Genomic DNA, 27,874 nt, shown 5'->3' on the forward strand with positions numbered 1-27,874 from the left:
AATTCCAATTTGGGACTTTATTATTTCACACCTGAGCAAGTGCAAGAATTACCAAACGGCCTCCCTACCCTTTGCAAATCACATTAATCACTACTAAATTCAACCTAAAAAGTCAAATTCTTGTGGGTTACCTGCTCCCACACAGCTAGCAAGCCTTCACTATCAATAGGGAATGTTCTTAAATTCATTTTCTGGGCATAAAAATTTTCTAGTTTTAGTTGAACTCACCTGTTTACTCCTATCTGCTAGTACTCACACATGTTATCCTGATTACGGTTTAATATGCAAAGGCCCTTTGCACAATTCCACTTCTGTACCCTTATTCACACTATTTCACCCATCTGGGCCACTTTCCCATTCTCTGTTGCCTATGCATACCTCATGCATCCTTCAAATCCCACTTCTTTTCAGTAAGTACTGACCTAATGCTCCAATCAGAAGAGACCTCTTTTTCTGAACCTCAAAATAACGTGTACTATCATAAACTGTTTTTGTTTTTGTCACTTTAATACAGGCATATGCTTAAAAAAAAAAACTCAGAGGATACAGAGGAGTATAACCCACCCTACTAACCCAAGCCCTATTTACCAGTAATAGCTTCTTGTGTGTTTCTCCAGATTTCTCCTTTGCATTCAAAAGGATGCAAATATATGTGTGTGTGTGTGTGTATTCTTTTACTCAAATGAGTTCATTATACTACACATGCTGTTCTACAACTTCCTTTTTTCCATTCTAAATAATAAAACATACCCATTTTAAGTGAATAAGTGAATGTGTTTGATAAATGTATACATCCACATAACCATCATCTTAAAGACATAAATCACTGCCATCATCCCCAAAAGTTTCCCCATCATGTCTAACAGTCAATCTCCTTCCTCCATCTGTGGACTCAGACAACCACTGATCTGGTTTCCCTTACTAGAGATTGATTTTGCATAGATGACTTTTCTAGAATTTAATATAATGAAATTGTTCAGCATGTACTTATTTGTGCCTTTCATTCTTACATAACGATTTTGAAAGCTGCTTACAGTGGCTGTTATTAATAAAAACTTTTATGAATATTTGTGTACAAGCTTTTTTTGGTTGACATTTTCATTTTTACTGAGTAAATACCTAGCAATGAAATTGTTAGGTCATATGGTAAGTGTATGTCTAACTTCATAAGAAAGTGACAGTTTTCCAAAGTAGTTGTACTCTTACAATCAGTGTAGGAGTGTTCAGTTGCTTCATATCCTCCCAGTACTTGGTATTACTGAGCTTTTAATTTTAGCCATTTTGATAGATATATAGTAGTATTTCATTGCAGTTTTCATTTTCATTTTTCCCATGACTAGCAATGGTTAAGTTATTTTTACATGTTTATTGGCCATCCAAATATCTGCTTTTGTAAAATGCCTGTTGTCCTTTTAAAACTTCTTTATAAATTCTAGATAGAAGTCTTTAATTTAGCATACTCTTAACACTTAATCATTTAAAAATATTTGGTGACTGTCTCTTTAGACATGGGAGTGGTGTAATAACATTTATTGAACAGTTATTTTGTGTTATGTTTTTCCCTAAGTGTTGTTTTATTTAACTCTCACATAAACCCCTAGAGATAACTATTTCTTCAACTTACAAATGAGGAAACTAAGTCTTAGAAAACTTAAATATTTTGTGAGGAATATCCAACTAGAAGCTCAATACAAATTTCTACTCACAGGGTCAAATTTTTCCTCTTCTAAAGTTTTAGAAGTCTCACTCTTTTCTTCGTTTTGTTGTTCAGCATATCGCAAAATCCATTCTTTCATATTTACTTCCAAATTTTTTTCATCCTTTTTTGGCTAGAAAAAAAAACAACAAATATCTGAAAAATCAAAATTAGAAAAAGATATCAAAACTATCATCAAGTGTCACTGCTTTTATAATTTCTTTACACTCAGAAACAGTAGACATATAAGCCTCAAGAATCATAGTGAAGGATAAATGAGTGGAACTCAACATTACTTTGGTAAGTCTAAACTTACATAGTTCAAAGAATCCATTTACATAAAGAGGCAAAAAATTGAAAGAACTGTGAAAAACCTGTATTATTCCTTAAAAACAGTGGTTTTGTGCAGATGCTGTTTCCACAGATTTTTGTTTTATTTATTTTTAAGCTTTACTGAGGTCTGATACATTAACAATTGTACACATTATTGTGATTTTAACTATTTTATATATATATATACACTCATCATTTTGATGAGTTTGGATAAGCGTATGTCCAAACTGATGCTGAAGCTCCAATACTTTGGCCACCAGATGTGAAGAACTGACTCACTGGAAAAGACCCTAATGCTGGGAAGGATTGGAGGCGGGAGGAGAAGGGGACGACAGAGGATGAGATGGCTGGATGGCATTACCGACTTGATGGACACGAGTTTGAGCAAGCTCTGGGAGTTGCTGATGGACAGAGAAGCCTGGTGTGCTGCAGTCCATGGGGTCGCAAAGAGTTGGACATGACTGAGCGACTGAACTGACTGATATACCCATGATGCCATCACTACAACCAAGGTACTAAATGTTCCTGTTACCTTCAAAACTTCTTGAGAGTGTGTGTGTGTGTGTACTGCTGTGGGGAGAGGGGTGGTTGTGGTAAGAAAGCTTAACATGAGATCTATCCTCTTAACATATTTTAAAGTACACAATACTATTCTGTTGGCTACAGGTACTATGTTGAACAGCAGATGTCTAGAACTTATTGATATTGCATAACTGAAATTTTATTACCATTAAGCAACATTTCCCCATTTGCCCCTTTTCCGTTTAGCCCCTGGTAACTACCATTCTGTTTCTATGAACTTGACTATTTTAGGTACTTCACATAAGTGACATCATGCAATATTTGTCTGTGACTGGCTTATTTAACTTAGCATAATGTTCTTTAGGTTCACCCATGTTCATAGATGTTTTATGATATGCAGAGTATTTGTGTGTAATGCCCTAAGGAACGGAGAAGGTGATGGCACCCCACTCCAGTACTCTTGCCTGGAAAATCCCATGGATGGAGGAGCCTGGTAGGCTGCAGTCCATGGGGTCACAAAGAGTCGGACATGACTGAGCGACTTCACTTTCCACTTTCATGCACAACCCACTCCAGTGTTCTTGCCTGGAGAATCCCAGGGACGGGGGAGCCTGGTGGGCTGCCGTCTATGGAGTCACACAGAGTCGGACACGACTGAAGCAACTTAGCAGTAGCAGCAAGCTAATCATGTGGACAGAGATGCCTTGCTAGCAAGATCCCAGCTGAAGCTCTAGTCATGTGAGTAAATAAACCATTTTGGATGTTCTAGCCTGAGGAGATACCTCTTGGATCAGACAAACTGCCTAGCTGAGCCCAGTCCAAACTGCAAAATCATAAGGAATAAAATGTTGGTTTAAGTCACTCCATTTTCGGGTGGTTTGTTATGTAGCAATAGATAACTGAAATGACAGTGCTATTAAGGAGTTTGGCAAACCCATTAAACATTTTCAATGAGTAAAAACATAACTGCAACCTAATATATATACTCTTATGAACTGTTACATGTTTCACTCTGATTTTACACTTTAAATGTTGAATTCTTAAATTACCTTGATCTTAGGATCTTCTTCCTGCTTTTTGGTTTTAGGGTGCAATGGAGGTGAAATAGTGGCTTGTGTTTGAGGATACTGGAATTTTGGCCTACTTTTAGGTTGTTGCTCTTCAAATTCCTGACTGAATCCTTCAGGAAGTGCATCTTAAGAGAAATTGGGATAAAAACAATGTACATGACACAGAAAACATACAAATATTTATTAAACACATGCATAAAACCTGTCTAGACAAAGAGCACTTAACTTTCTTCTACTGTTCATCTCCTAGGAATAGAAATCCTACAATGAAAGTTGTTTTATTATCAAACCAGTGGGAACACTCCCTAGATGATAACCAGCCCACCTCGATTTGGCCATTTCACCCTCAAAGTGCTAGACGCCTAAATTTTCATAAGAAAATGTTAACTCTCCCCTCCTCCTTGGTTGCATGTGGTAGTAGCCTTAATCAGTCATAGAAGCAATTTGCATTCCAGGATCTTGCCAAAGATTACAGCCTGAACCCTCTGCTTAATTAAATATTATTTACCCAAAGCAAGACAGCCCTAATTTCTAACCCAAAACCAGGTACACAGCCTGACAGGTTACAGACAGTTGAGAATATGTTGTATTATGTGCATTGTAAAATGGCCATTAACAACTGAAAGCAACACACACAAAAATAATTTTTTCTTGCACAGACTGTAATCTTTAAGAAGAATATAACAAAAAGACCAGAAAAGGGTAAAAACATCTTAAAAATAATTATAACACAGTGAAAAAAAATTTAAGTGCAAACCAAAAGCTTGCTACAAATATCATAAACACAAATTATTTCAAAAGGTTTTATAAACTGAAAGACTTTTATGACAATACTGCTTACCATCTGAAAGGTTTAAACAGAGCCAATCCAAGGCAGAATGAAGATCACCGCCATGTAAGAGTGTGTTAGTCATGGCATCTTCAATGTCCTTAGTTTTAAACGAAAATGCTTGTAAAGCCATGTATAAATCCTATGGAAGGGAAATGTAAAAAAGCCATTCTGTCAATTTTCTGTTTTTTCATTACTAAGTGTATTCTCCCATTCATTTTAAAAGAGAAATTCTGACACAAATTATAACTTCGAAACTATCTTTTTCTCTTTTTTCCAGTTTGAAGAATTATTTTATTTGAGAACTAGAGAATTTGAGAACTACAGAAAAATAAAAAAGGACCAGGAGAATTGCTCATATTCTCACTATGCAAAGATACTGTTTGCAATGCAATGTGGGTCCTTCAGTCATTTTTCTGTGATTTTTTTAAAAAACAAATTTTACTTAACATTATAACTAAGCATCTTCCCAAATTATTAGAAATTGTTCGTCACTTGTAATAGTTACAGAATATTCCACTGGATAGATGTATCATAATCTAACTATACATTTTCCTATTGGTGCTTACTTGGAATGTTTTCTCTTTCTTAAATCATAAGCAGTGCTTCAATGAACATGTTCATATAAAAAGCAAAGCTTTTTAATGTACCTTCTAAAACATCTTTACATCTGGGCAAGACTGGGTTGTAATCCAGACTCTTTTTACTTTGAAAGTGAAAAGTGAAAAGCTCAGTTGTGTCCGACTCTTTTCAACCCTATGGATTGTAGCCCACGGAATTTTCCAGGCAAGAGTACTGGAGTGGGTTGCCATTTCCTTTCCCAGGGATCAAACCTGGGTCTCCCTCATTGCAGGCAGAGGCTTTACCTCTGAGCCACCAGGGAAGCCCTTTTTACTTTGCTATTTAGTAATTAACAACCTCAGGCTATAATTCATGTACTCCTTCTAAGCCTCAATTTCTTCACTTGAGAAATGGGGCAAAATACCATCCAGCATTGGTGTGTCAGAGAAAATGTAAGCAAAGTGCCCACTACAAGTCCAACAAAATTTGGGGGATGTAATTTAATTTTCATATCACTATTTTAATGTGTGCACTCAGATTTGGCACAACTTCTTCCTCATTTTTGCAGATGGAACTAATCTACATGAAATTTCAATAGAAGTTGAAAAGTCATTTTATCTCACATGTGGAGCTGTCTTAAAAATGCTCCACTAGAGAAAAGGGAACACTTGCATTGCTGATGGGAATGTAAACTGATACAGCTACTATGGAAGATGGTATGGAGATTCCTTAAAAAGCTAGGAATAAAACCACCATATGACCCAGCAATCCCACTCCTAGGCATATACCCTGAGGAAAGCAAAACTGAAAAAGACACATGTATCCCAATGATCACTGAAGCACTATTTACAATAGTCAGAACATGGAAGCAACCTAGATGTCCATCGACAGATGAATGGATAAAGAAGCTGTGGTATACATATACAATGGAATACTACTCAGCCATAAAAAGGAATGCATTTGAATTTGTTCTAATGAGGTGGACGAAACTAGAGCCCATTATACAGAGTGAAGTCAGTCAGAAAAAGAAATATAAATATTGTATACTGACACATATATACGGAATCTGAAGAGATGCACTGATGAATTTATTTTCAGGGCAGAAAAGGAGAAACAGACATAGAGAACAGACCTATGGACAAGGTGGGAGGAGAGGAGGGAGAAGGGGAGATGTATGGAGAGAGTAACATAGACATTTACAATATCATGTGTAAAACAGACAGAAAATGGGAATTTGCTGTATGACTCAGGGAACTCAAACAGGGGCCCTGTGACAATCTAGAAGGGTGGGATGGGGAGGGAGATGGGAGGGAGTTCTGGGAGGGATGGGACATGGGTGTACCTATGGCTGATCCTTGTTGGTGTATGACAGAAAACCACAAAATTCTGTAAAGCAATTATCCTTCAATTAAAAACATTAAAAAAAAAAATGCTTCATTAAAATTAAGTAACTTTAAAAAAGGTTTGCAGAATACCTGTAATTTTTTGGCAGTAAGTCTTCCAGAAATCACTCCCTTGTCATTATTTTGCTTTTTATGTTCATTTATCACTCCAATAATTTTTTGCTCTAGTTTGTTATTAATTACCACCTATTGAGACCAAAAAGATCATATCAATTAGAAGATGAATTATTAAATAACATTTAATAATTAAATAATTAAAATGAATCCGTTTTCTATATCCCTACCAACCAAGCCCAGAATTTCAGGTGAAATCAGATACAGCGATTATACTGGAATACCATTCATTGGATCACATTCCTATCATATATTTAAAAAAAAATAAGGTATGGTAAAAACAACAGTATCTGGCAAGACAAAAATCCTTTTACAAAGCCTCTTGAAGCCATGTATCTCATGACATTGTCCTTGGACCACCCTTATGTTACCACCACAAAGACAGATTCCTAAGCCTTATTAAACATACTGAATCTGAATCCTTGGGGAAGGAACCCAGAAATGTGCCTTAATATAAAGCAACCTAAGCACACTGCCTGAAAGAATGGATGTGATGCTAAAAGAGGGGCAAATCAAGTAAAGTAAAAACTTATATTAATATAAATTGTAATATTAGATTACACAAACTATTTTAGCTTCCACTGTTTGTCTTCAATTTTTTTCTACTGGCCATTTTATCTTCTGTTGTTTCAATATACTTAACCTAAGATCACAAAACCATCTACCCTCAAATGTATCTTCCTTTGGTCACATCTTTAATGAATGCTCACTATGAGCAATGCACAAAAACATACTTCAGGAATTCAGTTTAGCACAAGAAACGTATATGAAAAGAAACTATAACCCAGCATGTCGTTATTAAGAAGACATAAGAAGGGGAAGTAGAGCTTTCTAACCAGAAAGCCTATGGACAAAAGCCTGGAGTCATGAAATCATATGGGATTTAGGGGAACAATGAGATGTGAACTAAAATTTTAACTGGAGAAGAGTAATGGAGAAGGCTGGAAAGGTATGCCAAGTCAGATCTGAAGGGATGTGTGTTAGAAGTTTGGACCTTACCCAGCTCTTCCTTAATTTCTTAGAAGCTCTCAACAGATGATTTACTTTTATCATAAAAGTACTTTTATCATTTACTTTTTATCATAAAAAGTATGATTTACTTTTTATTTAGTATAGATGAGGAATTATTGTACTATTTACAAAAATTTAAAATATACCATCATTTGCTTACATTTAAGAGTACAGATTTTTTTTTAAAAGTAACCTTTCTTGAAATAACTCAAAACATGAGTACTCACTTTCAAAATAGATTTATCCAGATTTGCAGGACCACCAGAATCATTTGCAGAATTAAAACTGTAAATTTTCGGACCTGTACATAATAGACAATAAATAGTCAAGGTAATTTAATGATTACTATCCATTTCACTATTTTAACTTTTGTCTAAAGATCACTAAATACTAAATATTTGATCTCAACTCTTTCTTTTCCACTTTACTAAATAACCCAATCCAGAAGTCAGCAATATTGCTAAATTTTCGAAAACATTTTACTGTTTAGCATTCTCTAGGTTAACTAGTTTCTCACAGAGTGCAAATGCTTCAGCACTTAGCTGAAGGAAGACCTCTTAGAGGATATTTGATTCCTGGCAGAGAAGATGGGTAACTTTGAAGAGAAAGCACTCCTAAGGAAAAAGGAAGTGGGAGAACCTATCATGTCTCCTGCTGAGTACAAGTTTGCTGTATCAGTGTCCAAGGCTGCTGAAACAAATTATCATGGACTTGGTGGCTGAATATACAGAAACATTCTCTCACAATTTTGGAGGCTAGAAGTCCAAAATTAAGGTGTCAGTAGGACCATACTTCATCTCACAGCTGTAGGTAATTCTTGCTGCTTCTGGCAATCCCAGGTGTTTCCTGGCTTGTCTGTCTCACTCCTAAAATGGGCCTTTACATGGCCTTATTCCTTTTCTCTGTGTCCAAATCTCCCTCTCCTTTCTCTGGACCCTAGTCACTGGGCTTAGGGTTCTCCCTGAATCCAGGATGATTTCATCTCGAGATCCTTACCCAATTGTATCTGCAATGATCTTTTTTCCAAAAAAGATCACATTCTGAGGTTCCAGGTAGACATGAACATTTGAGTGAACACTACTGAATCCACTACAGCTGTCAAGTCTGTTCCAGTCAATAGAAATACTATATGTTATCAGTCTTCTAACTGACTAATCAGGAAGGAATAAATTTTATTTTCAAACTTTGGTCTCATGATCTCCTTCTCTAAAATTACTGAAGATCCCAAGTACTTTTTGTTTATGTGGGTTATAATAGTGATATTTATCACATATTGATAAAAGAGAAAAATTTAAAAACATTAATTCATTGAAAATCAATTTTACTATGTGTTAAAATAAGTAATACTTTTATGAAAAGTGTTTACTAGATAAAAAAGCTGTTTTCTACTTTTGCAAATCTCTTAATGTCTAGCTTCTGCATTTAATCTTCTGTAACATCATACATTAAGTAGTCACCATACACTAGTGAGAAAATATAAACGAAAATGACAATTAACATTTTAATTATGAATATAGTTTGATCTCATTAAACCTTGGCTAGAAAGGTCTCAATAATTCCCCAGGATCCCCTGAGCACACTTTTGAGAACCACAGCTATATAAAAATAATCCTAGGATCGTACAAAACCTAGTTACTCTGCTTTTATAAATCTTAAAACAAGAATTTTTTTCACTTAGAGAAACCTAAACATTAAAGAGTTGCTTGTTATAATTTTAAATTCAAGGATTTTAGTCTCTATTGACTTACACCGGGTTGTTCATTTTAAGACACTAGTAAATATGTTAAAAGATAGTAAGAATTCTGGTATAGTATGGTTTTCCTCATCTTTTAGTCTCAGACTTTACCTTAATCCTAGTAACCTTGTTCATAAACTAATGTCAATGGTCATAGAGTACATATCAGCAATCTTTAATCATTTCTGGGGGTCTTACCAGTTGTAGTGAATTCACTCACAAATTTAGCATACTAATCAGTCCCTAAACTCATGCAGAGGCACCCCCCTGCACCCAACCATTAACCTTTTCTACAGATAGCTGTTTCATTACCAAGATAATACTGAGAAACAGTTCAAGGTTGACGTGTTACTGACAGAGGTAAGATTGTAAATTCCTTTAGTAACTTTTGTTTTCTTTCTTGTTTTGGCAGTGCCACACCACTTGCAGGATCTTAGTTCCCTAACCAGTAATTGAACTTAGCAGTGAAAATACCAAGTTCTATTTACTGGACCATCAGGAGTTTCTGGATTGGTTTTGTTTTTTAGTGAACTGACGATTTCAGTCAGTTCTCATTTGTCTCCTCCAATCATTGCACCTAAAACATCCAATCACATCACTTGCTTGAGGTCAGTTTATACTGCAAACTTCCAGAGGGCAAATAAAAGAAGATCTAAGTCCCCATAACATCAAGAGAGGAATGGACATTCATACTGCTGTGCATTCTCTGGGTGTCAGTCAGGGTCTCTGAAAATGGTGTGCTTTCATTTTAATCAATACTCTGAGAAACTGAAGTAATAATGAGATCATGCCAGGGATATTACCAATTAAATTAAGTTAACCAGTGAGGCCCTTTCATTTTCAAATTCTTCCTAAAACATGCTAACAAATGATTTTTAATCAGTACGAATAAAAACTCCAAAATTTCAGATGCATTTTAAAACAATTTGACAGAAATCCTTCTAAAATGTATTTAGACTTCCTGCCATACTAATACTACAATAAGCAAAATTCAAAGCATTTCATGATGTAATATTTATTATGAATATCCATTATTGTGCCAAGAGGCTTGCAGAGCCTACCCAATTCTCTGAGACTCTTTTAATTTGGTCTCCTCTCCTGTCAGCCAGCCAACTTTCAGAATGGAAACCTAACAGCTCCCCAGTCTCAAATTCTAATCTGTTACCTAAGAAAAAGTGATGGCACCAGAAGAAAATAGATACCGAAACTTGGACATGAGTAACCCTATTTTCAAATACAATCCTAAGTCAACAGGCCATGGAATAAAAATGGTCCCCATTCTTTGGCCAAGTAATCTGCATAAGATGTATGACAGTTACCTTTTTTGCTGTTTAGAAACCCTTCTCCAAGTTTTGGTTTTGTTTCAGAAGAAGGGAGTTATTGGAAATTTGACTGGACTTTTCACTTTCATGCATTGGAGAAGGAAATGGCAACCCACTCCAGTGTTCTTGCCTGGAGAATCCCAGAACGGGGGAGCCTGGTGGGCTGCAGTCCATGGGGTCACGAAGAGTCTGACACGACTGAGCGGCTTCACTTTCACTTTTCATTTCCACGCACTGGAGAAGGAAATGGCAACCCACTCCAGTGTTCTTGCCTGGAGAATCCCAGGGATGGCGGAGCCTGACGGGCTGCCGTTGATGGGGTCACACAGAGTCGGGCACGACTGAAGCGACTTAGCAAGGAAGTTAGTGTGCAGTACGTATCTTCAAGTCAAATGCACTAAGGATTTCAATTTATGACTATACATGGACAATGGAACTTATGTAACTGGCTCTCAGAAATACTTATTAAAGCTGAAGCACAGAAAAACTAAGTGATTTCCTCAAGATGACTCAGTGAGGAAAAAGAGGCATCAGCCAGAATCAGTTTCCTGTTGCCCAATACTCTTAGAATATATTCCTTTTACACAGTATTGCATTTTACATCATACAGTGATTGTAACAATCTACCATCACTGAGGCATTCACTGTGAGATGCTGATGCTGGTGACAGGTGGAATGAGGCACTCTGGCTCCCTTCTGACCAACAGCACACATCTGCAAGAGCATCCAAATCAGCCAAGAGATCCAGTCAGGAATAACACTCAGTCTTGTCCTCACAGTGCTATTCTGATGAATTAAGCAACTAATTATCCAAGTAAGCTATAAAGGGGAACTACAGAGTATCTGGGGAATAAATGAGAACTGAGGTGACTTAGCAGCAGCAGCAGCAGCTGACATAATCGAAGCAGTCTGGGTGTCTCAGGAAGTCCACAGTGCCATAACTACCTGACTAATCCTAGCTAAGGTCTTTTCCCCATTTAATACCAACACCAGCCCTCACTCTTTCACTCCACCCACCCAGACTTTGTCTTCCTGTTTCATTTCAAGTTCCCACCTTAGGGCCTTCACCTTTGTTCCCTAAGCCTCACTCTGTCTCCAGATGTAATAGCTGGTTGCTACAAATCATCTCAGCAGGTTTCCTCAGAAAAGCCATCTCTGTTCTAAATCAAAACAGACCCCACCACCTGATTTATTCTTTACCAAGACACTGTTTCTTTGATGGCACTTTTTCTATTTTATTTTGGTGACCCTAAAAAATATTTATAATGGCTTTCATGAATTTATTCAAGACATCAGTCCCCTTGTCTTATTTCCCTCTTAAGATTTTAAGTCTCAACTAGGTTTAAGAATTTTCACAAACACAAGCCTTATGGTTGTAAGTGGCCTCCACCAACCTTCAGTAACATAAGCAGTAATCTCAGTCTGTTCTGTTCTTACGTATCTTCTGTACCTAAAATCTTGCCTGGCACATAGCAGCTCTTCAAGAATTATTTGATGAACAAAAGAAATGAAAAAACAAAAGTGGACGAACACCCAGAACTGTGCCAAGAACTATTCTGTCAATTTCTACCTGCAGATGAGAGTTCAATTTTGAGGACATATGCTATGTACAATTCTTCAAATTGTTTGAAAAGACAGAGAGAGATGGAAGGGGAGTAAAATACTTACATTTACATTAGGAACAAAAAAGAGTTTAGAGATAATTTTTTCTGTGTATTTTTTCTTTTTCTTCCAAGTAAGCCTATTATATATATAATATAAAAATATCCAAACAGAAAAAAGAAAACAAAATCATGTGGCAATCACATTGCAACATTTTATTTATCTGTTCGGAGAAGGCAATGGCACCCCACTCCAGTACTCTTGCCTGGAAAATCCCATGGACAGAGGAGCCTGGTAGGCTGCAGCCCATGGGGTCGAGAAGAGTCAGACATGACTGAGTGACTTCACTTTCCCTTTTCACTTTCATGCATTGGAGAAGGAAATGGCAACCAACTCCAGTGTTCTTGCCTGGAGAATCCCAGCGACGGGGGAGCCTGGTGGGCTGCCGTCTATGGGGTTGCACAGAGTCGGACATGACTGAAGCGACTTAGCAGCAGCAGCATATATATAGATATTGATTTATGGTTACATAAAATTCTCTACAAATTTGGTAGATAACCTTTCATGTTCTCTTGATTTCTTGGTCTTAATAATTTCTCTGAATTTTTCCTTGTCACTTGTCCAAGAAACTTTTTGGATGACTATATTCAGAGCATTTGAGTAGAGACTGAGGGATATTAATACATATCCACGAAACTGTTCCTACCTCCTATAATTTTGTAGGACAGATAAAATGTGTAATTCCTCAGATCTAAATATCAAAAAGAATGATTCAAACAACAATGATACATGAGCTGTGGAGATAGGAAGAATTTAAAAAGTAGCTGATATCCAGGGTGGGTATTACAAGATTTTGGCAGATAGTGTTAGGGATAGATGCCATTCCATAAGAGAAAATGGCAAGAATAAACACAAGGAGGCAGAAAGCCAACAGCTGAATTTGGAGCAGTGAAAACACACAGAAAATGTTATAGGTGAATATCAGAATTAGTTTCCCTGGTGGCTCAGTAGTAAAGAATCTGCCTGCAAAGCAGGAGATGCAAGAGACCTGGGTTCAATCCTGGGTTGGGAAGATCTCCTGGAGGAGGAAATGGTAACCCACTCCAGTATTCTTGCCTGAAAAATGCCACGGACAGAGAAGCCTGATGGGCTATAGTCCATAGGCTCACAAAGAGTTGGACGTGACAGAGCATACACACACAATACAGGAACTAGTAAAAAGGCCAGAAAGGGGGGGTCTTAGATACAAGCTGAATGGTTTGTACTTTATCACAATGTCAGTAAAAATGCTGTAGAAAAAATTTGGAAGTGATATGACCAATGCAGTAGCTCTGAAGATCAATCCAATACTTTATGCAGGACAGACGGGAGGAGGAAAAAAGAACACAGCTAGGGAGATCCATTAGAAGGCTGTTCTCATACTCCAGAACTCATGAGTGCCTAAAATGAGGTGTGAATAGTATAAACCAAAAGTGAAAAAGGGCATACATGGAAGACAAATAAACAAAGACTACATGGAGCTTGAGAACTGACTGGATGTGAAGAAGAAAGGAAAGCATAAAAAAATAACTACTGACATTGAATAAAGAGGAATATGGAAAAACAGAAACAAAGAAGTCACAGGAGAAGCTAGTTGGGAAGAGAGTAATTAGCCATGTTATTAAATTTGACATGCTTGCAAAATAGGGCCAAATCTCCAAGTCAATGTAGAAATGGCTGACTTGAGCTTGGAATAGAGATCACGACTGGACATGCTGATTGAGGAGTCACCTACAAAGGAAAAGATAGAAGTAACGGAAGTAGATGAGTTCTTCTGGAAGGGCTGGAGAGGGAATCATACTTTAAGACTGACTCGTTCAGTAATTGTCACATTTTGGGTTTGGGGGACTGGGAAGACAAAGAATACAACAAATGACTATTAGAAAGTTCAAAGAATTCAGAGGAATAGCACAAAAAGAAAGAGGCTGAGTCAGAGTAAAAGTGCCACAGAATCGTCAAGAAAAAAAACTAAGCATTTCTAATTGCAGGGATAGCAATTCTGTAGTTAAAATATTATGATAAGTTGCAGGACAAACCATTATTATTCATCTTCTAAGTGAAAGTTTGTTACCTGCCTACTTCAGTCTCATCTCCTTTCCTCCTCAGGCAGTGTTTACATTCTGAGTATCTCAAAGGCCCATGCTCTTTCCTGACTCAACATGTAGTGTTCCTTCCTACACAGAAATACTATTCCCCCCATTTTTCATGGAGTTAATACCAATCCACCCCCCAATACCATCACTTATTCAAAGACACCATCCAATACTCCTCCTTTTTCCCAGTAAAAATCAGACTACCCTGTAAAATTCTCTTTCTTAGCGGCACTTAACAATCATAAAGCAATGCTTGTGTTAACTACTTCTGCCATTAGACTGGCAAGCTCCAAGAGTGGTGATTTATCTATTTTGCTCATCCCATACACGGAGGTTTTCAATATATATTTGTTGGACGAATATTTCTGTAAGAACAAGCAAACACGCTAAGCAGAAAAAACAGCGTGTAATTGTCCTTTTGAAATCAGCTGTGGTAGAGGCCTGTTGATCTGCAGCCAGAATGAGTTATCAAACTAAAATGCGTAAGAAGCAAAAATGCATTGCTGCGGTAAAGATCGCTAATAATTTTTACAACAGATTATACCCATATTCGGGGTGTAAGCGCTGAAATTCTTATTAAGTATTGATTTTCCCATAACACGTGGAAACGCTACATCGTGGCTGAAAATGGTCTGAGAAGCAAGGAGAAAAAGGGTCTGGCTCTGGGAGGTTAACAACTCCACACACTACTCTGCATTCGCCTCGCTAGTTTAGAGGGCGGCTCAAGACTGATCCCTGCAGAAACGAGAGCTAATGCAAATTTTTGTTTCTTCTCAGGGCAAATGGAGGTTAGGGGGGGAACGCTACCGTCGGAACTCTGGAGGCCCGAACAGCCTACACAAATCTAAAAAACAAGGCTACCAGATGGGGAGACAGTAGCTCTGGGTGTGAAATAAATTTTAAGATCGAGGGTCTGTCCATGTGTGAAAGCTTCTCCCTCGGGACTGGTAGTTGAGGCTCCGGAGGAGTCCGGGGCCTGACCGTTCATACCTTGCTTGACCCGGGGCTCCCTGGTGCTGGCAGCGGCGGCTGGGGCCGGCCTGGACACAGGCTTCTTGTTTTGGGCCTCCCCGGCAGCTCCGGCCTCGGCGGATTTGGCTCTGGAAGCAGACACGGCAGCCCGGACCGCCGCGGCCCCCGGCGTCTTGTGTTTCTTGTTCTTGCCGCCCATGTTGTAGCTCTGGCAGAAGACCCCTCCCTGTCCAGCTGCCGGTACCACTCCCGCACGGCCTCCAAGAGATCTTCACATTCCCCCGGTCCCACGCCGCCACCTTGCGCCCTCAATCCGGGCTTCTCGGGCCTGGACGACCGCTGCTTCGTAATTGGTCGGGCTCACCAAGACCCCGCCTCCTCTCCCCCCCCAGGTGTCTGCGGCGTGCCGGGAATCCTGGCCGACCTCCCTTCTTAGCTACGGAGCTGTTCCTCCACCAGTGGGAAAGGAAAGATCAGAGGAGAAAAAGGAAGCGGGGAAGAAGTCTCGGCGACTGTGTAACTCCACTAATTTTGTCACCCGCGGGCCCCCGTTGAGGATTCTCCTAGCCTCCCTGTCGTCACGTTCGGTGCGGTCGCAGAGCATTGTGGGTAGGAGGGAAATTGGGTCTCGCAGCTTCGGAAGATGGCTGACGCTTTCGGGGATGAGCTCTTCAGCGTGTTCGAGGACGACTCGACCACGGCTCCTGGAGCCAAAAAAGACAAGGAAAAGGAGAAGGGGAAATGGAAGGGGCCGCCAGGGTCTGCAGAAAAGGCCGGGTAAGGAAGATGACCCCAGTGTTGAAGGGAGAAAATCGTACTGTTTTTTGAAGACCTCGAGAAGTGGGGTGGATGTAGGGTGTACATGATTGGAGTAGGGAAGTGAAGGGGGTTGAGAAAAATGCTGAAGAGGGCGGAAGAATGTTGGTTTGGGGAAGCTGGGTCTTGGCGTTTCCCGGTGATCGCAGGCAGCGTGGGCTCCTGGCCCTGCAATTCCCTGACGCCGGCGTAAGGCCTGACTCTGCTTCTGCCTGAGTCTACCCGTGAGGTCGTGAGGGCATGGCAGCTATTCCCGGTGGTCGCAGGCAGCGTGGGCTCCTGGCCCTGCAATTCCCTGACGCCGGCGTGAGGCCTGACTCTGCTCCTGCCTGAGTCTACCCGTGGGGTCGTGAGGGCATGGCAGCTATTTCTTAGCTATTTCTTAGCTTCTGCATCCGCAGCACCAGAACGAACTGGGCACAGAGCCTTTAATACACGGAACGAATCACCAGTTGAGTAAAAGGTTAAGAGGCTTAGAAAATGTGACTTGGAGAGGACAGGGCAAATAGCAGCAGAAGGAAGAGAAATTCAGTCTCCAAGCTGGAGTTTTCTTGCCCATAATGAGGTGGTAGCGCCAACCACTAGGGTTTTGGTGAAGATTAAATGAGATAGTATGTGTAAAGCGCCTAACAGTGCTTAGCATATATTGGATTCTTAGACGCTGGCTTTCTTTGATTTCATTAAGAAAAACTTAAAAAATTACTGGTCCTTGAAACGTCAATTAAAATAGGATGATTCCTTAATAATGAACAAAATTTACTCTTGACGTTGGAGGAAGATACCCAGTAGATGCTTGAGTTAAGTTAAACATAATTTTTGCTTTCAAGGAATGTTTATTTGAAGTAAGGAAGTGGAACAGATACATATTTTAAAGAGTTAGTAGGTGATTGGAATATAATAAGCTGTATGTACAGTGAAGTGCTATTAAAGTGCAGAAAAGTGGTATCTGTTTGTGGTGTCCAGAGAGCCTTACATGAAAGAAGCTATCCTAAGTTGAGGAAATGATTCCTTATTGATGCTGAAATTTTTTTGTTGTTGTTAGCACGGATTGGCCTAGAAGAAGTGTTTGCTTAGGACTACAAGAGATAAGGCAGAGGATATAAATTGGTTTTAGATTATGAGGGGCCTTGAATAGCAAGCAGATGACTTTTGATTTTATTTTAAAAAAACCCAGTGGGGGTGGTGCACATGTAACTTGGTAACTGGAGAAGAAGAGTGTTAGTTTAGAAAAATTAATTTGGTAGTGTTTGTAGATACGTTTAAAGAGGAAAGGCACTGATAGTAAAAGTAAATTAAAAAGTATTTAAATTGTCTAATTATGAGACTGTAAGGACTTCAGCTCAGGAGATGACAGAAGGAAGGAAAAAGAAATGTTGTAAAGGAAAAAATTGACAGGCTTAATTTAAGGAGAACAATGGAAAGGGGTTCAAAAGAGATGTTTTGAATTTGGATGTCAGGAAGAAGAAAAATAGGGAAATTTATAGGTGGTTTTGATTTGGAAATTAATTTGGCTCAAGGCAAAGTGAAGTGATGATAGTGTATCTGTATTGAAGTATCCATTGGGCAGTTTTAATTTGGATTTGAAGTAATACCAGAACTAAAGGTATATATCTGTATGTTATTTGAATTGGTATTGTTTGAAGTGAAGATTTCTCTGGGAATGTGTAGTTTTCATACACATGACAGAGATTAGAGGGACATCAGAACAATCAAAGAATGTGAAGTGTCACACGTAAGAAAGAATGACAGAAAGGAGGAAAAAAAAATAACCTTTCTCTCTCATTAAGTTAGAGGGTTTAGTAGTTTTGGATAACTTTTCAGGGAACATGAGGAAGGACAGATGATTTTTGTGTTTTTCCAAACAGAAATAATTAATTTCTGTAGTTTGAATGGGCAGCTATGATGTTATGAAGATGCATGCATGCGTGCTCAGTTGCTAAGCCACGTCCAACTCTTTGAGACCCAATGGACTATAGCCCACCAGGCTCCTCTGTCCATGGGTTTCTCCAGGCAAGAATACTGAAGTGGGTTGCCCTGCTCTCCAGGGGATCTTCCCCACCCAGGGATTGAACCCAAGTCTCTTATGTCTCCTGGATTGGCAGGTGGATTCTTTACCACTAGCACTACCTGAGAAGCACTTGTTATATTCCCGAAGTCCTTTATTTTACAAGTCTCTGTTTTCCTTATGCTGTTGATTTCTTCTGGAAGTGTAGATGAGAGGAGAAACCAGCTCATTTGTCCTGTATAGTTTCCCACATCCTGAGATTGCTCTTATACTATCATTTAACTAGCTTCTCTATCCTCAATTACTTACCATAAACTGTCCTTATATCTAGAGCTGAACTATCCAATGTATAGTAATCCCCTCCCCTTATCTGGAGGAGAAAGCCCCGACAGAGAGTGAGATGGTTGGATAGCATCACCGAATCAATGGACATGAGTTTGAGCAAACTCCAGGAGATGGTGAAGGACAGGGAAGCCTAGCATGCTGCAGTCCACGGGGACATGGCTTAGCAACTGAACAACCCCTTATCTGAGTGAGATAGGTTCCAGGAGCTCCAGTGGATGTCTGGAACCTTGGAGAGTACCAAAACATGTATGTAGTATTTTTTTTTCCGTAATACTCTCTATGAAAGCATAATTTATAAATTAGGCATGGTGAGAGATTAAAATTATTAATAATAAAATAATTATATCAATATATGTGAAGAACTTTCACCTTTTCACTTAAAGTAAGCACTTGACAGCTTCTCTTTGGCTCTCAAAATTGCCAACATCACTGCTTTTGGAGTTTGGGACCATTATTGAGTAAAACAAGAATTACTTAAACATAAGCACTGCCATAACACTTCAGTGAGCTGAGAACTTAGACAGCCACTAAGTGACTAACAAACTGGATGCTGTGGGCATAGGGATGATTCACGTCCCATGTGGGATGGAGCAGGAATGCACAAGGTTTCAGCGTGCTGCTCAGGAAGGTATCCAGTTTAAAAATTGAAAATATTAATTTTCCATTTAATATTTTTGGACCTCAGTTGACCCAGGGTAACTGAAGCCTTGGAAAGCAAAAACACAGAAAAGGGGAGATTGCAGTAATAGCTGCTACCTGCCTGTAACTGTTGAGCACTTAAATGTAGCTAGTCAGAATTGAGATGTGCTGTAAATTGAAAATATACACTGTATTTTGATGACTTGAAATAAAAAATATCCAGTAGTTCATTTTTATTTTCATATATTGAAATTTTAATTTGTAGTATATTTGAAGTTAAATGAAATATATTAAAATTGGCTTCTTTTGAAACTTCTAATATGGTTACTAGAAATTTAAAGTTACGTCGGTAATTGCATGTATATATCTTAAACAGTACTGATGTAGAGACTTGATTAGCTTCAGATTCAGTTGTTCAGATAAGAATACAATATTGAAGAATAATGGAACTCTTCTGAAGGAAAATATTCCACTATAAAGTTAGGTTTTAAGGTTCTCAAAGGTATAGCAACTATATTTCTTTGTTTTATAGTTATCATCATCTGCTAGTAGGTTTTTATTACAGTAGTTTGGTTGATGCTTACTAATTCAGACCGAATAATAAAATGTTAGAATTAGAGGAATCATAATTATCATTTAAATGTCTTCTTTTACTGAAGGCCAAAGGTATTAATGGCTTGTCCAAAGGAGATTCATGTAAGTGATGTGGGATAACTATGAATACCTATTCCACTAAATTGAGAGTTTTACATATTTCAGGTTTTGCTAAGCATCAAAGAATAAACTTTGTTGTAGAAAGATTATAGCATTTAGATCAATACTAGTATTCATTGGCTCTTTAAAAAAAAAACTTTTTTATTGAAATAAAACATATGTAAGCAAGGTGTGGAAGTCATGGGACAAATTTTTGTAAAGTGAACATGCCAATGTAACCCCATTTGGGATGAAAAATAGAATATTGTAGAAATCCCTCCTCTTTTTCCCCCAGAAAAGTGACTAACATGATAACCAAATGTGTTACTTTTTTTTTTTCCTGTTTGTAGATATAATGTAAATGGATTCATATATGTTATTTTGTGTCTAGCTTTTGCTCAACATTGTAAAATTCTTGACTGTAGCTCTAGCACTACTTTTCAAAGTATGATTAAGTTTTGATGTGGGGTCAGAGGAATATTCCCAGTTATCTGAAAAGTCTGCTCGTTTTCAACTATATGAGACTGGATTTTTTCTTCATATACTTAAGTGAAAAACCATATCACAAGTTGAAATAGATAAGAGTCCAGCAGTCTTCTGTTAAGCTAGACATTAAAGGGACTTGGAATAATAGAAAACAGTGCCATTATTCTCATTTTAATCTTTTTGGGAAAATACTTATTTTCTGTCAAAAATGTTATTTATGTTAACTTCTAATAGGTTATGCCTAAGTATTGCCTTGTGCTCAGTCTTGTCCAACTCTTTGCCACCCCATGGACTCTAACCTGCCAGGCTCCTTTGTTGATGGGATTTTCCAGGCAAAAATACTGGAGTGGGTTGCCATTTCATTCTCCAGGTGATCTTCCGCATCTAGGGATTGAACCCACGTCTTCTGTGTCTCTTGTATTGCAGGCGGATTCCTTACCCACTGAGCCATTAGGGAAGCCCTAACTTCTAATAATTATGCCATTTTAAAATGAATAAACTTAAAATTTTTTCAGTTTTTTTTTTTTTAATTTTTTCAGTTTTAATAGTTGATATGGTAAATATCAATAGATATGACTACATAAACAAAATTCCTTGGAATACTGAATAACTTTTAGACTGGAAAAGGATTCTGAGATCAAAAATTTAAGAGCCAGTGATACTGTATAGTCTAATTTCCATTTTCCTGTAGTTAATGGTTTCTGAGCTGCTTTTCATATGCTTATTGGTGATTTGGATATCCTCTTATAAAGTGCCTGTTCTAGTCTTTTGCTCATTCTTAAATTGGGTTATCTTTTTAAATTTGTAGTCTTCCAGTATTTTAGATATATATGCCTTTTGTTAGTTATATGTGTGTTTTCTCCCACTTTGTCTTTCCTCTTTTTTTTTTAAAGTAATTAATTTATTTTAATTGGAGGCTAATTACTTTACAGTATTGTAGTGGTTTTTGCCATACATTGACATGAATCAGACGTGGGTGTACATGTGTCCCCCATCCTGAACCCCGCTCCCACCTCTCTCCCCACCTCTTTCCTCTCTTAATAGTACCTTTTGATTTACAGAAGCTCTTAGTTTCAATGCAGTCCAATTCATCAGAATTGCTTTTTGATTAATAATTTTATGTCCTGTTTAATAAAACATAAAGATAGTTTTCCTGTTTTATCTTCTAGAGGCTTTGTTGTTTTTGCCTTTTACAATTAGATCTAGTATCTATATTGATTTTTGTGTAAATGAGCAGAAGGGTCAGATTTAATTACCCTATGGATGTCCAATCTACCAAGCATTGTTGATTGTCACTACTTTTAACCAGTAAATCCAACCACATAAAATTATTTTCTCCAAAATATTGATATTATGCCATCGCTGCTGCTGCTAAGTCGCTTCAGTCGTGTCCGACTCTGTGCGACCCCATAGACGGCAGCCCACCAGGCTCCGCCGTCCCTGGGATTCTCCAGGCAAGAATACTGGAGTGGGTTGCCATTTTCTTCTCCAGTGCATGAAAGGGAAAAGTGAAAGTGAAGTCGCTCAGTCGTGTCCGACTCTTAGCGACCCCATGGACTGTGGCCTACCAGGCTCCTCCATCCATGGGATTTTCCAGGCAAGAGTACTGGAGTGGGGTGCCATTGCCTTCTCCAAAGCGTTAAATGTTTGTTGAAAGTGCTCATGTAAATGTATAATGGTGTTTTATAACTTTTAAGAATATTGTGTTAGTAGTTATGTTAATATGATAATGTGAGTTGGCAAAATATTTGGAAAACAATTTCCAAGAAAATATGAAATGAAAAAGGAGTGAAAGTGAAGTCGCTCAGTCGTGTCAGACTCTTTGCAACCCCATGGACTGTACCTGTCAGGCTCCTCCATCCGGGGGATTTTCCAGGCAAGATTATAGGAGTGGGTTGCCATTTTCTTCACCAGGGGATCTTCCCAACCCAGGGATCGAACCCGAGTCCCCTGCATTGCTGGCAGACTCTTTACTGTCTGTTTTATTAGTTAAAATTAGAGTATTGTGGGCTTTAGCCAGTTTTGATTTGTAACATCTATTTGTGTGACTTTTTCTGGTAATAGTGTATATTATACAAGGATAATATTATACGAAGTTGCCCTTAAAGTTACAAGTGCTGTTTCAGAACTCATTCTAACCTGTTCACTTTTCAGAAAATGTTTTGATGGTAAATTACAATCAGAGTCAACTAATGTTGGAAAAAACAAGAGAGATGCAGATTTCGAGGGTACTGATGAACCTATTTTTGGAAAGAAACCCAGGGTGGAAGAGTCAATAACTGAAGATTTAAGGTAGTATTTCCACTATCATAAATGTTGGTAACTCGGGATAGGTAGTTAACGTGAAGTTTTGAAAGTTGCTTATATATTGTTACTTTAGGAATGTATTTGTTGAATTAGAGAAATGAAGGTAAATATTCTTTATATACTCAAATAAACATGTAACTAGAGTGTTTATCTGTGTTTAGGGAAATGGAAAACAGTATAGAAAAGAAAGATTTTTAATATTTTTGAATCCAATTTTAAGAAAGAATCTTGAAGCTTGATTTTTTTTTTTTTTTTTTGGTCTGCATAAGATCTTTGTTGCTGGGTGTGGGCTTTCTCTAGTTGTTGGAGTAGGGGCTACTCTTCATTGCAGTGCACTGGCTTCTCATGGCAGTGGCTGCTCTTGTTGAGGAGCAAGGGCTGTAGGTGCTCGGGCTTCAGGAGTTGCAGCACACGGGCTCAGTAGTTGTAGTGCACAGGCTTAGTTGCTCCATGGCATGTGGGATCTACCCAGACCAGGGGTCGAACCTGTGTCCCCTGCATCTGCAGGTGGATTCTTCACCGACTGGACCACCATGGAAGTCCTGAAGCCTGATTTTTTAAAAAGAAGAAATGACACATTTCATTTATTTGTTAATGTCTCAAGAAGAGGATCACTGGAAGTGTGGGATAAAAGGAAAGAATAAAACTGACTTGAGAAGGAGCATTAGGAGGAATTAGATTTTCACTCTTGCATGCAGCAGTAGAGTGGCTATGAATCTTAAGACTACTATCAATGAGGGAGACCCATGGATATCTGAGGCTGAAATAGTTGATGTTTCTCTCATTTCAAAAGTTGAAACTTTCTAGATATTGATGCTCGTTTCTTAGGTTGACCTGTTTCCTATTGTTATGATGATCCTGACTTTGCTTTGCTTTTCCCTCCTTGTTTGCCGAATTCTACCTTGGCACTACAATGGAAAATTTACTCCAATGATTTTTTTTGTTTATTTGTTTTTTTAACCAGTTAGCTGTTGTTGTAACTAGCAAAAGTAGGTACTATAGGTGGTGATAGATGTGTCCCTGAAACATTTAAGATGCACTGTTTGTCCAAGTTAATGGAATAGGTTACAAAATAATATTGATAATTTAAAATCATTGTTGCGTCTTGTAGTTACCCTTGAGTTTTACCCAAAGTGTGGTTATTGATTTAAAGTAAAAATCAAAAGTACAGTCAATGAGAGGATAATAAATCTTGTGCAGAAATACATCTATTTTCCTTTAATTTATCCATAGTCATGTCCTAAACAGAGAACCTAGATGAGAGTCTAAACAGAGAACCTAGATGAATAAAACCTAGGATTCTGATGAGATGAGGGAACACTTATAAATTATAGCAACATCTGTATTAGACTAGTTTATTTTATACTTTCTATCATGTAATGGATTTTATAAGCATCTTTGTGTTTTAAAGTAATGATAATGCTTTGTAGAGGTACTTTTTATTTAAAATAGTCACTGAAACTAAGTTAACATAATTCTTTGAATAATTACTTGGAGTCTCTTTGTTTTGTATTTGAAATAAGAGATGCTAGCTGATCATTTTGAATTCTCAGCCTATATAATTCTCAGTAATTTATCAATGTTTTAATGTAATTTTAATAATTTTTTTTAAGTTTGGCTGACCTGATGCCCAGAGTCAAGGTACAGTCAGTTGAAACTGTCGAAGGGTGTACACATGAGGTAAGCACAAACAGTGTATGATTAAGTTGGTGTTATAAGTGAGATTTTGCTTTGGATTATCTAGTCTGATGAGCAAGCAGTTTAGCCTTAAGGGCTTTGGAAACAGTAAGTAGCTTTTCTCCAGAGTGCATAGTCTAGTAGAAGGAGCTGGGGCTTTGTATTCAGACCTGAGCTCAGATACTGGCAGTGCTTTTCGTAACTACATTCTTGGATACATTTCTTAACTGATGTTAGTTTTATAATTTGTAAATTTAGAATAATAAGATTTACATCATGGGATTGTGAAGATTATGTAAGAAAATTAGGTAAAATACCCAGCACAGAGTAGGTATTTAGTACATGTTCATTCCCATGCTCCTAAAGTCAAGTAACAGTGATGTTTTATAGGTCCTGTGCTTTTTCATCTTGCTCTGACAACTGTTACATTGCAGTTTCATTGTTCTACCACAAGATGGTGGTCACGGATAGCTTGTAGTAACCCTTTATCCCTGAGAGTTTATGAACCCAAAGGACATAAGGAAACTGTAACACTAGTCCTTTCTATTAAGCCCCTTTGCCTTTACCATGTAACCTGATGAGTTATTACTACACATAATTGGGGGGTCTTACTAGAAGTCTTTATTGAATAAGCAGAATAATTCCAAATTAGCAAAAACTGCTTTCGATGTAGATGTGGAGCCTTTTTTTTTTTAAATACTTGTGTTTTTAATTGAAATTTCCTTATGTTCCTTTAGAATAGCACTTAGTTTGGTGGGTATAATATCCATTAGATCATACATTTAGCACTTACGTGAGACCCTCTTTGAAGCTGTTGTCTTAAAAAGATGAGAAAGAAAAGCCAAACACAAATTTAGCTCTCAGGAGGTCAAAGGTTCCTTCTGTCCTCCTTCATGATTATCCTCAAACCCTACATTCTGTTATCTCCTTTGACTTTTTTAGCAGGTTACCTTACCTTTTACCTTATCTAGGGGTTCAAAGATACCAAGCTGGAGTCACATCCACTCTAAGGCATCCTTAAAGGCACTGCGTTGTTTAGGCTGAGGAGGGTTGCTCTGTCAGTGTTCTTGGTCGTATCTTATCCTGCCTCCACAAAGACTTGGATCACTCCATTTTCCCTTGACTGTTTTTAGTGTTTCCTTTTCTGTTTTCCCTTTCTTATCAGCATATGAATATTTAAAAGCTTCTCTTTTGTTGTATGTTTTTCTTTTAACCACTGTGTTGTTTTTCTTCTTCACCATTGTAGTTATTCATTTAGTACCTATCTTTTGAACGCCAGGCACATTTTATTATTCACTGAGTATAAAGAGAAACACCACAAAAAAAAAATTATATATATAGTCCTTTCTTTTCAGAGGTGTTATTGATTGCTCTGCTTAGAAAATCCTTGCTCAACTTCCTAGCCTTCCAGTCATCTTTTAATCTACTATAGTTAGATTTCTTCTTTCTCCATGTCTTTCAAACTGTTCTGGCAAAAATCACCAATAACTAATTGCTAAATCTATTTGATTTTTGATTTTTCTGTTGGTTTTCTTTTTTTCTGACTCCTTAGTCCCTGTAGGTTTCTCTTCTCCCTGTCTGTCTTATGTTAGTATTACTCACAGTATTTTCAGAGAATGAAAATAAAACTGATTTTCATACATGTGAAAACACAATTTGTTGTTGTTGTTGCTATTGAATCTCAGAGATGTTAAAATCTTAATTGCTTTGTGTTAATGTTTTTTGTTCATGTCATAGCGAGTATCAAGGAGAGATGTGAGGGAAGTGAAACAGTTGGATCACACTATGATTAAGGATCTAGTCCCAAGATTTTCAGATTCAGAAATTTGGTTTTGTCAGTGTGCCAGAGATTGTGCTCTTTAGAACAGAGTCACTTTCACACTCATGGTACAGTGTAGCAAAAGAAGGACATATCCTAAAATTAATGGATAAGTAATCCTGTTACTATCAAACTACCTGGGAATCAGAAACTACTTAGAAGTTTCTTAGAGTCATAAAAGGAGACTGTGTAGTCTTAAGGGAAAGATTGGTGAAAACTATTCCTATCCCCCAGAAAGATTCATTTACTAATAAAAACACTTTCTAAATTTACCCTTTTGTAATGCGTGCTGATTAGCTTCCAAATTCTACCCCTTTATAGATTCCATTTAGAGTGTCACATTTCTTTTAAAATATTCATTATACTAGATATTTTTCATTAGGTTTCATAATTTATTGTTTCACTTAATTATAGTCAGGTTCCACTTACTGCATTTTGAAATGCTGCACACATCATCTTGATTGCAACTGAATTGCAAGTTTGCCAATAATCTCTCAATATTTCTAAGACAGCTAATCTTATCTCATAATTGTTTGTTGAAATTTTGCTCTTAGATATGATTTCTGACTTCTTTGTGTACCTTACTTTGCCCTTGTTGATTATTTATACACTACTTGGCTTAAGTCTTGGGAATTTAGATATATTGTGAACTGCTCTCCGGATCTTAATCTTCACTAGAGGAAAATTAATTTGCTATTCCAGGGAATACTTTATCCTACATAGTTTTCTTTCATATAGTGGCATCCCTTTTTATGTCCATTCAGCTTTTTTGAGCATTCGTTAATGTCAAGAAGTACATTTGATATAGAATATACAAAGATAGCTGAGATAAGCCCTAGGCCTTAATAAACACAGTTTCTTTTGGGAGGTAGACTTAAATGCTTTTGATTACATAACTATTAGGTAAACACTGTTTTTGAATGTTGTAACATTTGCATTTGCCTTGTTCTTGAAGATGGTTATTTAATTTTGTAGTGTCTAAGACTGTCAGCAACACTTTAGTTCATCATCTTTATTTTTCAAACCATCATTGATTATGGTATTCTGAATGCACCAATTCTTGAATGGTAAATTTTTTTTTCAAACATCAGGTTGCACTTCCTGCAGATGAAGATTATCTACCACTTAAACCTCGAGTTGGAAAAGCTGCAAAGGTTTGTACCTTGAGCGGTATAGTTGGTATAGTTTTGTGAGTCTATTTTCCTAAAAATAGTAAAGGTAAACTTTAAAATGAGATTTTTATATTCTCCTGTGTGTGTGTGTGTGTGTGTGTGTGTGTGTATGTAGATACACACTCTGAAGCCTCCACTTGAAGTCAGATATGGTGAGAACCAAATCAGTAAACAACCATACTGAAGACCAAGCATCATGTGATAAGATTTTTAAGCATAATTCTCAGCCATTTCAAAGAATCTAATGAAAAGTATCAATCTTTCTCGAGAAAAAAAATACATATGTACAATATGTTTTGCATACAGTTCTGGAGCCTAACAAGCTTCTAATGAAACTTAAACTCTAATGCTGATACTAAATGCATTTTGAATCCCTGATAGACTATAAGAGAGTAGTGTAAGTTTTCCAAGTCATTTTCTTTAAGTAAAAAAGGCAGTACAGTGCAGTAAACTTGAATTTTTAAAGTCTGATAGATACATTATTCTGCCTCTGCTGAGTGAACTTCATTGAGGACTTGACTTTTCAGACTCTCAGTGTTCCCATCTGGAAAAGAAAACTATACCTATGTTAGGAGTTGCTGTGGAGTTTAATATGCGGGAAATGTGTTCCACA

General features: G+C 37.6%; 2 protein-coding genes across 5 annotated transcripts in view; one reads left to right on the forward strand and one right to left on the reverse strand.

Annotated features, from left to right (window-relative positions):
• The window catches only part of DHX29 (DExH-box helicase 29), a 47,385-nt gene extending 31,773 nt beyond the window's left edge, over nucleotides 1-15,612 (reverse strand). For both annotated transcript variants that reach the window (XM_081517784.1, XM_081517783.1), the window contains exons 1-6: nucleotides 15,321-15,612; nucleotides 7,767-7,840; nucleotides 6,487-6,600; nucleotides 4,463-4,592; nucleotides 3,601-3,746; nucleotides 1,707-1,829 (exon numbers count right to left, since the gene is read on the reverse strand). In XM_081517784.1, the coding sequence (XP_081373910.1) occupies nucleotides 1,707-1,829; nucleotides 3,601-3,746; nucleotides 4,463-4,592; nucleotides 6,487-6,600; nucleotides 7,767-7,840; nucleotides 15,321-15,501 (768 nt within the window). In that variant the 5' untranslated portion in view covers nucleotides 15,502-15,612. The remainder of the gene's footprint in view (nucleotides 1-1,706; nucleotides 1,830-3,600; nucleotides 3,747-4,462; nucleotides 4,593-6,486; nucleotides 6,601-7,766; nucleotides 7,841-15,320) is intronic.
• A 313-nt stretch (nucleotides 15,613-15,925) lies between these two features.
• MTREX (Mtr4 exosome RNA helicase) overlaps nucleotides 15,926-27,874 on the forward strand; it is a 95,590-nt gene continuing 83,641 nt past the window's right edge. For all 3 annotated transcript variants that reach the window (XM_081517786.1, XM_081517787.1, XM_081517788.1), the window contains exons 1-4: nucleotides 15,926-16,079; nucleotides 22,441-22,578; nucleotides 24,207-24,273; nucleotides 27,181-27,243. In XM_081517786.1, the coding sequence (XP_081373912.1) occupies nucleotides 15,946-16,079; nucleotides 22,441-22,578; nucleotides 24,207-24,273; nucleotides 27,181-27,243 (402 nt within the window). In that variant the 5' untranslated portion in view covers nucleotides 15,926-15,945. The remainder of the gene's footprint in view (nucleotides 16,080-22,440; nucleotides 22,579-24,206; nucleotides 24,274-27,180; nucleotides 27,244-27,874) is intronic.

This window comes from Giraffa tippelskirchi, chromosome 8, assembly GCF_054371585.1.
Source record: "Giraffa tippelskirchi isolate mGirTip1 chromosome 8, T2T-mGirTip1v1.2.pri, whole genome shotgun sequence".
NCBI lineage: Eukaryota > Metazoa > Chordata > Mammalia > Artiodactyla > Giraffidae > Giraffa > Giraffa tippelskirchi.